Here is an 8,271-nt window from a genome sequence, read left to right as displayed (position 1 = left end):
ACTATGATCTGAGTGGCTGTAGGCCTGAGCCTCAGCTCTCTCTGCCCTCCTATCCCAATACATTTTGTCTCTTCAGCATGGGATAACTGTGTGAGAGCTTTTGTGTCTCCCTCGCTGCTAAAACACAATTGTTATCTATTGCAGCATATTCAACATGAGTAGTCCCCATTAATTTCAAACGGTCATATAAAAAGTCAACCTATGACACTGAAAGACATCAGCTGGTTGGCTAGGTTATGCCGGTGCACAATGGTAACACTGCCTGCCATCACTTATCCAGGTGCCAAAGACACAATCAAGACAATATGCTTTCTTGAGCTTCATAGCTTTTAAGAGTCTATGACCTACATAACTCATATACAAAGATATGTTTTATCATTCACTAAGGTCAGTGCAGATGGTGTATAAAAACAAAACAATTTATTACAATTAGGCTGAAAAAAATCAAATAAACTACTTTACAAGTACAAATGTTTTCCATTGTTATTTACATTTTTTTTTTTTTTTTTTACATCAATACAAAATGACGAGAAAACAAGATACTTAATGTTTACAGTGTTTGTTACAATGGACTAAAGGAACGTGCATTATTTTCCATAGAATATCTGCAAAAGTCACATCCAGATTGTATTTTATTTGTGTATTGAGTAGTTTAACTGCGATACAATGACTATTGGGGCAGTTTGACATGGCAAGCTTAAATGAGCTAACTTTTAAGGACACCTCTTTCAATGTTAAATTGGTACATTGAAAAAGGTTGTGAATTAATGGTATGTGAATGAGGACTGAAATCCTCACTTTTCCTTCTGGTAGGCAATGCAGCTGTAGTACTGATATGTAGCTACATTACTTGATCATGATATGATTGGTATGTTCTATATCTATAAACAACTAGGAAATGACAGACATAAAAGGTAAGCATGAGGACACCAAGGAGGGCAGTGTATGAATATACAAAACATTCAAATGAACATTCCCCCAAATTAGTGATGCACCAGCCCATAGGCTTCAGCCACGTAGTAACATTAATATATTCATCAATATAAAATGCATGAATATGCTTTTCAGATCTTTATTAGATGTTGGTGCAGGGGGAGGTTGCCTCCAGGGGTGACCTTCTGAAACAGTTACAAAACTGTTGTAGAAGATTAACACTCTTGAAGACATGCCATTCCTTTACATGGAGCAGTTCCTTTAGCCAGGTTAGATTCAATATAGCCACCTCAGTCAGGACTTCACCACTCTGCCAAAGTGAAAGCATCTCTTCATGTCATTGTGAGTGCATTTACACTGATGATATGGGCTCTTTGGCCTAGCAGAAAGGGGAGTGCTAACTATTCCTGTGGGCTCCTAGCTGCTGCCCCCGCTGGGCTTGGCCTGGTTCTTGCCCCTCATGGCCCCTCCGCGAGCCTGGCCCTTGGCTGGCTGCTGTAGTACAGGGGACTCGGCTGCAGCAGGCGCTTGGGCCTGCTGGGCCGGGCTGTGAGGAGAGGTGGTCTGGATCTGAGGCGAGGCGACTGCAGTCACCACCTGCTGCTGGAGAAGCTTCTGCTGAACCACCTGGGATGTGCCTGATGGAATCATCTGGCCCTGGGGCTGGGCTGAGGACGCAGTCTGGGTCAAGGGCACAGTCTGGGAGTGGATCTGGTACGACACAACAAGAGGGTCACATTAGACAGACCACAACGTTACCAGACTATACTGCCCTCTTGGTAGCTATATTCACTGTCATGACATTTCACAAGAGTTTGAAGGCAATGACAAAACGCACGAAAGCATTGTGCAATTTAAGCAAGCTGACTGGTATTTGAGTCACATGCATGGAAGACCTGAAAGGTCATGACGCACAGTAAGCAAAACCTGTTACTTCTCATTCCTTATGCCTCACAAGAATCCTGTATAATTCTGCCCTTCTGTTGGGGCATAGTGCTCTTACCTGCTGTGGAGGTGATACGATCTGCTGGATGTTGGCCACAGTGGATTGCCCCTGCACTATCTGGGGGAGCTTAGCCACCTAATATACAAGGGAAAACAGTTAGCATTCCTCACACCTCTGGATAATAGCCCTCTATACATGTATGACCCAGAACCTAAAGGCCAGTGGGTTGAAGTATCTGAGTAGTAGATGAGTGCATACCTGGATTTGCTGGGCCCCAGTGGGTTTTCCAGCCTGGGCAATGGAGGTAGTGAAGAACTGGGTCTTGATGCCAGTTTGGAGCTGGGTGGTGGCAGCATAGGTGACCTTCTGCTGCTGGGTGGCCTGGGGACCCTGCACTGTTACCTGCTGGGTGCCCAACTGCGGGAGAGGACAGAGCAGAACTAGGTTCACAACATGATTCTTCTGACAAAAATGCATGGCAACTATTGACAGACTGGATTGTAGTTTCATAAGCGCCACTTTCAGTTCAGATTAGAAATGCACCTCTGACCAGCCCATACCCTTATGGTAACAACAAGAGAACACTTAAATATTTGTCCCTTGAGCCGCACCTTCTGCTGCACAGTGGCCGGTCCTTGCTGTGGCTCCACTGCTTTCTGCTGGGCTGCTGCTGCCTGCACGGTTGCCTGCTGCTTCTTCATCTGGAGCAGCTGCTGCACCTGCATCTGGGGGAATGGGGGCGGCAACACCGGCCCACCTACAGGAGCAGAAGAGAAACATAGTGACAGGACAACCTCAACCAACAGAGGGAGTGTTTGGGTATGTGTTTTTGTGCTAAGAGGAAAAGATTCTGAGTGCTTCAGTCTAATCAGTTGCTGAGAATAGGAGGGCTTCCCCACCTGTTTTCTGGGCCTGGCCAATGGCCACACTGATACCAGCCACAGAGACGGGCAGTGTGGTGACGCCAGCGGAGGAGACCACAGCGGGCACAGAGACTACGGGGGGCTTAGTGAGGGTCACCTGGGCAGTCTGCCCTGGCTGGGCCTGGATCTGACCCTGGGTGGGCACCCGCGTCTGGGGTGGCAAAGACAAACACTGTTCTAAACACGGTTTCAATGGATCATTAATTCATCACGGTTACTTCTGGTAGATCATTATTCAAAATGGACACGTCTCAGCAGTGACATTGTGTGGCATTTACCAGTCTGAAAATAATAAAGCACAACAGTGGTACTAATCCCCTAGACCAGGCTACATACTGTAGAAAAAAAAAACAAGAGCAGGGGATAAAGTTGGTCCTCACCAGTCTGGCCAGCTGCAAGTTGGCTACGGTGGAACCAGCCAGCACGGCCCCGGCTCTAGGAGCAGCAGCTACAGCAGCTAGCTGTGGGTTGGCCTGGGCTGCCTGGGGGTTAGCCAGCTGGACCTGGGAGGCCTGTTGGCCTGCCTGCTGCTGGCCCTGGGCTGCTGCCACTGCCACCTGCTGCTGGGACATCTGCATCTTATGCTTGTGCATCTTCAGCAGCTCCTACAGTCAGAGAACGAGTTAAAGTCAAGTTATATCTCAAGTGCTTTAACATCTTAGAATCTGGAATATAGTGCAGTGTGGTTCGCTGACTGATGAATTTTGCAATCCTACGTGAATCCAATTTAAGTGCATTCACATAGACTTGCAAAGTGTTAAACTTGCACTGCTTTGAGAAGGGGACTGAGCATCAGTAGCAGCTAATGCCAGGAGGCCATGCAGTGAATGAAGGGCTTCTCTGTAGAGCACAATACCTGGGGTTTGCCCACAGCCTTAATGCCTTGTGGAGAGGAAGCCTGCTGTTGTTGCTGCTGCTGGAGCTGCTGCTGGCGGAGCATGTGGAGGTGGGCCTGGGTTATGGGCTTCCCCTGGGGCAGCTGCATGCCTGTGGCTGGGGACAAAGAGGGAGTGGGGTCAGATCACAAAACCAGGCAACAGGGCACTTTAATTATGTTGTATGTTTTCTTTGACGGGTTACTTTAAAGTTGGTGTTAAAAGGGCTATCTAAATTCATTTGATAGATGAATTGATTGTTTGTATGTGTTCAGTGTGAATAATGTGTCCAGTACCTGGTGTGACCTGAGTGACCAGGGAGCGGGTCTGAGACTGCACTGGGGTCAGAGTGGTGGACACCACCGCAGAGGCGGTCACCGGGGTAACAGCCCTGACACCCTGACCTGTAGCTATGGCGAACACCTCTCCAGGGGTGGCAGCGGCAGGTACGGTTCTCTGCTGGGAGTGGACCACCTGGGCTCCTGCTGCACCGGCAGGCTGGAAGGGTGACACGAACACAGGACATCATGTTAGACCAACAGTCAACACCTACTAGGACCACTCACTTCAGTCAGCAAGACTGAATATTTCTCAAACAATGGTGATTGTGTGTTATAACAAAAACTGGGAAAGATTCCCTAGGAGTTGAGGGAAACAATAACAGGGTAAATACATAGAGTGACTTACAGACAGTGTGCCTGGTATGACTTGACCTGGTGGTGCCAGCCGTTTGTTGGCCTGGAACGGACTTGGAGGAACTCCAGACACTGTGTTCACAATCACGTTCCCCGCTACGGTGCCTGAAAGGAACAAAAAGGAAAGTATTTAAGAAGTGATTATTTCATTACAGACCAAATGTTTTGTAATAATCAATGACTGTGCCATGAAAACCCACCAGTTTGAATGGTCGCCCCCCCAGCAGCATTCTTAATGGCGCCAGCCTGAAATACACAAGCAACGTTCTCGTAAAAACATTTTCTTTCCCCCAAATAAATCTATATAGACAGCTCCTGGTCTGACATTGAAAATGGTCTGGTTTTCCCCATTCTCACCAGGACAGTGGTGTTGGGTACAGCGGTAGCTCCAGTCGCTGCAGGGGCCTGGGGGACCCCCGGGGCCTGGGCTTGGCCTACAGCAGGAGCCCCAGCCTGGGGTTGGGCAGCACCGGCCACGGCCTGGGGGGCTCCAGCCTGCTGAGCTAGCTGCTGAGTCCTCTGCTGCTCTGCTAGGGCCTGGCAGGACACACAGACAGATAGGAATGTTGAAGATCAGAGCGCGAGCACTGTCACACTGCATACTTAGCCATTAATCCAAAACCAGAGAGAACATACAGTAACAGTACACACCTTCTTCTCCTTGGCAATCCTCTCAGCACGTTGTGATGCCACCTGAATGGGAGGGAGGGGCTTGTCGTAGCCGATCCCACTTTCTGCCAGGACGGAGGCATGTTTGGGGTTCTTCTGGAATGGGTTCATCCCCAGACTTTGAAGACGAAGCAAACATTCCATAGAGTTAATTGATAGTTGCACACTAAGCATGTTTATCAAGAGGCTGATAAAACAACATGCATTACTTCATGCTACAGAGGAATGGTCATGTTAAGTGCTTACAGGGGTTTGATGGGGGGACTCCTCTTGCTGGCGATGATCTTCATGAGCTCAAAGCGGCTGTTGTAGAGCTGGATGTGTGTAGCGTTGTCATCCTGGGTGTAGATCTGACAGGTCCGGAGCGGCCGGCTGTTCTTAGACTGGGGAAGGAGAACGGAGGGAAACTGGCCAATCAAGAGAGCTCTGTGAATCCAACAATATGACCACTGTAAAAGACAAGAGTAGGGCAATGGACCTTGTATATGCTCTTGGTTTTCTTCTTGGGGTTCGCCTCATACACCAACTAAAATGAGTAACAAAAACGGTATGGGTTAATTATCTGAATACTCAAAACAACAGCTGTCATTCAGGACTTTAGTAGTCATGGCTGCTCACCTTGCCCTCCTCCCGGGGGATGATGACGTTCTCGTAGCGGTTGCGACACTGCTTGGGCGAGCGGTAGATCCGGCTGCAGGAGTTGACCACGTCACTGACCAGGTCCCAGTTGGGCGTGTGGGCCGGAGACATGATGGTTAGGTTCAGAGGGAGCTCCAGGAGCTGCTTCAAAGCCTGCCGCGGACAGAGAGAGGGGACACTTACTTCACTAACGGAACACATCATACTAACTTAACTACAACACATTTCACCACATTTACAAATAGCTTAGCTTCTAAGTATATTTTAGTTCACCTCATCTGAGAGTACCTAGCAAACGTACATTATGACAGACATTTCCACCGTGGGTAAAACAAGCCTTCTCAGTACCTGTAGCAGGGCCCAGTCTTCACTGATGAGCCACTCCGGATTGTCCTGTCCGGCCTCCATGGCAGGTTTGACCAGCGAGGGCAGAGGCTTGGCGAAGGGCGCCTGCTGCTTCAGGGAGAAGTTCTTCTTTTGGTCCTTGCCCTCGCGGCGGACCTTGAGCATGCTGGCCTTCTCAAAGAGGGAACGAGGAGGAATCACTGTCTCCCCATGACCCTTCTTCTTCTTCCTGCCTGCTGCGGAGCACAAGCACATGGGTTAGGACAGAGCTCACAAGTGCATCACACACACACACAATGTACCATACTGTAATGCTTGTTACAGAAATACAAAGCCTTACCCGAGGGGTCCATCTTGAGTCTCTTGTGCTCCTTGCGGATGTAGACAGGAGGCAGTTTGGACTCCGGCATGGGAGCAGAGTCGTACATCAGACAGATGACAGAGTCAATATAGATGTCGTTGTCATCCTGTGGTGGGGTAGGTGGAGTCCACAGCTGCAACCAGAACCATAGGTTAACATACAGCTGACAGGCTCATGGATCATATGAGGCTTCACTATGACATAGCTCAGGTACTGTCATGTCTTGCTCGTTCTGATAAGTCCGTTTTTTGTTGATTATGTGTGTATTGTTATTGTATTGCTAAATATTGCTGAGTTGTTAGAGCTAGAAACATAAGCATTTCAATGCATCTGCGATAACATCTGCAAAACTCTGAACGTGACCAATACCCTTTGATTTGATGTAGACATTATGCGACTGACTTACCGGCATGATTTCCGTTTGGCCATCTTCTCCATCAAACACATACTCCTGTTGAAACAGAGACAAGAGCTAAGCTCCCATTACCACGGAGTTACAATGGAAACTCACTACAGGCTCTGTTCTCTTATCTCAACACCGTGACCACCAGATGAGAGCGTGAAAGCCTACCATGTTGTAAGCATCCTCTCTGGTGTAGGTGAACAGGTTCTCCTCGTCCTCAATGATCATCCTCTCTGAGTCTTCAGCCTTCAGTTTCTGGAGGTGCTGCATCTCCCAGCCTCTCTTTGCACACAACAGTTGCTCCTGGAATTCACATTAGTCATAAAATAATTTTCAACGTTGTTTTTAATTGTGGTCTGGTGCTACTTGAGAATGCAAGGTCTTACGAGTTAGACATCCAGAGGGACTACTGAGAGGACTGTTTTGAGTCTTACCTTAGCAACATGTTCGTCTTCACTGACATGAAGATACTCCAGGTATTGCAGGGCATATTTTTCTATCGGCGTCAGCTGATGGAGTATAAGTTTAAGACAATTCAGCTGTAGTTAAAACTGATGTGTTAGCTCCCTGGTATGTAGTCTACAAGACCATCCAGCTGTAGTTAAAACTGATGTGTTAGCTCCCTGGTATGTAGTCTACAAGACCATCCAGCTCTAGTTAAAACTGATGTGTTAGCTCCCTGGTATGTAGTCTACAAGACCATCCAGCTGTAGTTAAAACTGATGTGTTAGCTCCCTGGTATGTAGTCTACAAGACCATCCAGCTGTAGTTAAAACTGATGTGTTAGCTCCCTGGTATGTAGTCTACAAGACCATCCAGCTCTAGTTAAAACTGATGTGTTAGCTCCCTGGTATGTAGTCTACAAGACCATCCAGCTCTAGTTAAAACTGATGTGTTAGCTCCCTGGTATGTAGTCTACAACATACTGTAAGAAGGCACTTAATGACTGTTTATCACCTGGTCCATGACAGCACTGAGCTCCTCTAGCTGAGAGGGCTCTTCCTTGACTTGTGCCTCTTTCTCCAGGTCCTCCTCCTGACCCTCCTCCCCCTGCCACTCTGGTGGTGGGGCATCCAGGCTGATGCTGTGAAGGGCCTGGATGTAGGGCCTGGCCACGCGGGGAGAGATTGCCTCAGAGGGAGACGGCTCCTGGTGCAGAACAACAAACTCCTCAACCTTCTCCCCAGAGCCGGTCTCCACCTCAAACAGGTCCTGGATGGTTCGCTGGACAGAGACACAACATATGAAATAATATAGTATGGGGTTTTAGTCAGAGTGGGGCTGGTGTCTGGTTGGTGTGAGGGTAAAAGATCCTACCTGTGTGAGTGGGGCTGGGTGCTGGTTGGAGTGAGGGTAAAAGATCCTACCTGTGTGAGTGGGGCTGGTTGGAGTGAGGGTAAAAGATCCTACCTGTGTGAGTGGGGCTGGTTGGAGTGAGGGTAAAAGATCCTACCTGTGTGAGTGGGGCTGGTTGGAGTGAGG

General features: G+C 48.3%; 1 protein-coding gene across 8 annotated transcripts in view; it reads right to left on the bottom strand.

The window, feature by feature from the left end:
* Positions 1 to 398: 398 nt before the first annotated feature.
* Positions 399 to 8,271, bottom strand: part of LOC112264092 (E1A-binding protein p400-like) — a 29,915-nt gene continuing 22,042 nt past the window's right edge. For 6 of the 8 annotated variants that reach the window (XM_042331613.1, XM_042331611.1, XM_042331615.1 and 3 more), the window contains 21 exons: positions 7,747 to 8,013; positions 7,224 to 7,298; positions 6,958 to 7,092; positions 6,793 to 6,837; positions 6,366 to 6,519; positions 6,029 to 6,261; positions 5,660 to 5,833; positions 5,520 to 5,567; positions 5,288 to 5,424; positions 5,024 to 5,159; positions 4,730 to 4,909; positions 4,573 to 4,618; positions 4,365 to 4,477; positions 3,974 to 4,175; positions 3,659 to 3,795; positions 3,183 to 3,407; positions 2,779 to 2,953; positions 2,491 to 2,636; positions 2,138 to 2,296; positions 1,937 to 2,014; positions 399 to 1,644 (listed from right to left, as the gene is read on the bottom strand). In XM_042331613.1, the coding sequence (XP_042187547.1) occupies positions 1,351 to 1,644; positions 1,937 to 2,014; positions 2,138 to 2,296; positions 2,491 to 2,636; positions 2,779 to 2,953; positions 3,183 to 3,407; positions 3,659 to 3,795; positions 3,974 to 4,175; positions 4,365 to 4,477; positions 4,573 to 4,618; positions 4,730 to 4,909; positions 5,024 to 5,159; positions 5,288 to 5,424; positions 5,520 to 5,567; positions 5,660 to 5,833; positions 6,029 to 6,261; positions 6,366 to 6,519; positions 6,793 to 6,837; positions 6,958 to 7,092; positions 7,224 to 7,298; positions 7,747 to 8,013 (3,159 nt within the window). In that variant the 3' untranslated portion in view covers positions 399 to 1,350. Of the gene's footprint in view, positions 1,645 to 1,936; positions 2,015 to 2,137; positions 2,297 to 2,490; positions 2,637 to 2,778; positions 2,980 to 3,182; positions 3,408 to 3,658; positions 3,796 to 3,973; positions 4,176 to 4,364; positions 4,478 to 4,572; positions 4,619 to 4,729; positions 4,910 to 5,023; positions 5,160 to 5,287; positions 5,425 to 5,519; positions 5,568 to 5,659; positions 5,834 to 6,028; positions 6,262 to 6,365; positions 6,520 to 6,792; positions 6,838 to 6,957; positions 7,093 to 7,223; positions 7,299 to 7,746; positions 8,014 to 8,271 lie in introns of those variants that run through there. The other 2 variants (XM_042331614.1, XR_006084824.1) reach the window with 2 other exon arrangements.

Source organism: Oncorhynchus tshawytscha, linkage group LG12 (assembly GCF_018296145.1).
Source record: "Oncorhynchus tshawytscha isolate Ot180627B linkage group LG12, Otsh_v2.0, whole genome shotgun sequence".
NCBI classification, from domain to species: Eukaryota; Metazoa; Chordata; class Actinopteri; order Salmoniformes; family Salmonidae; genus Oncorhynchus; species Oncorhynchus tshawytscha.
The sequence above is the reverse complement of the archived record's forward strand: the minus strand, read 5'-3'. Positions and strand labels throughout refer to the sequence as shown.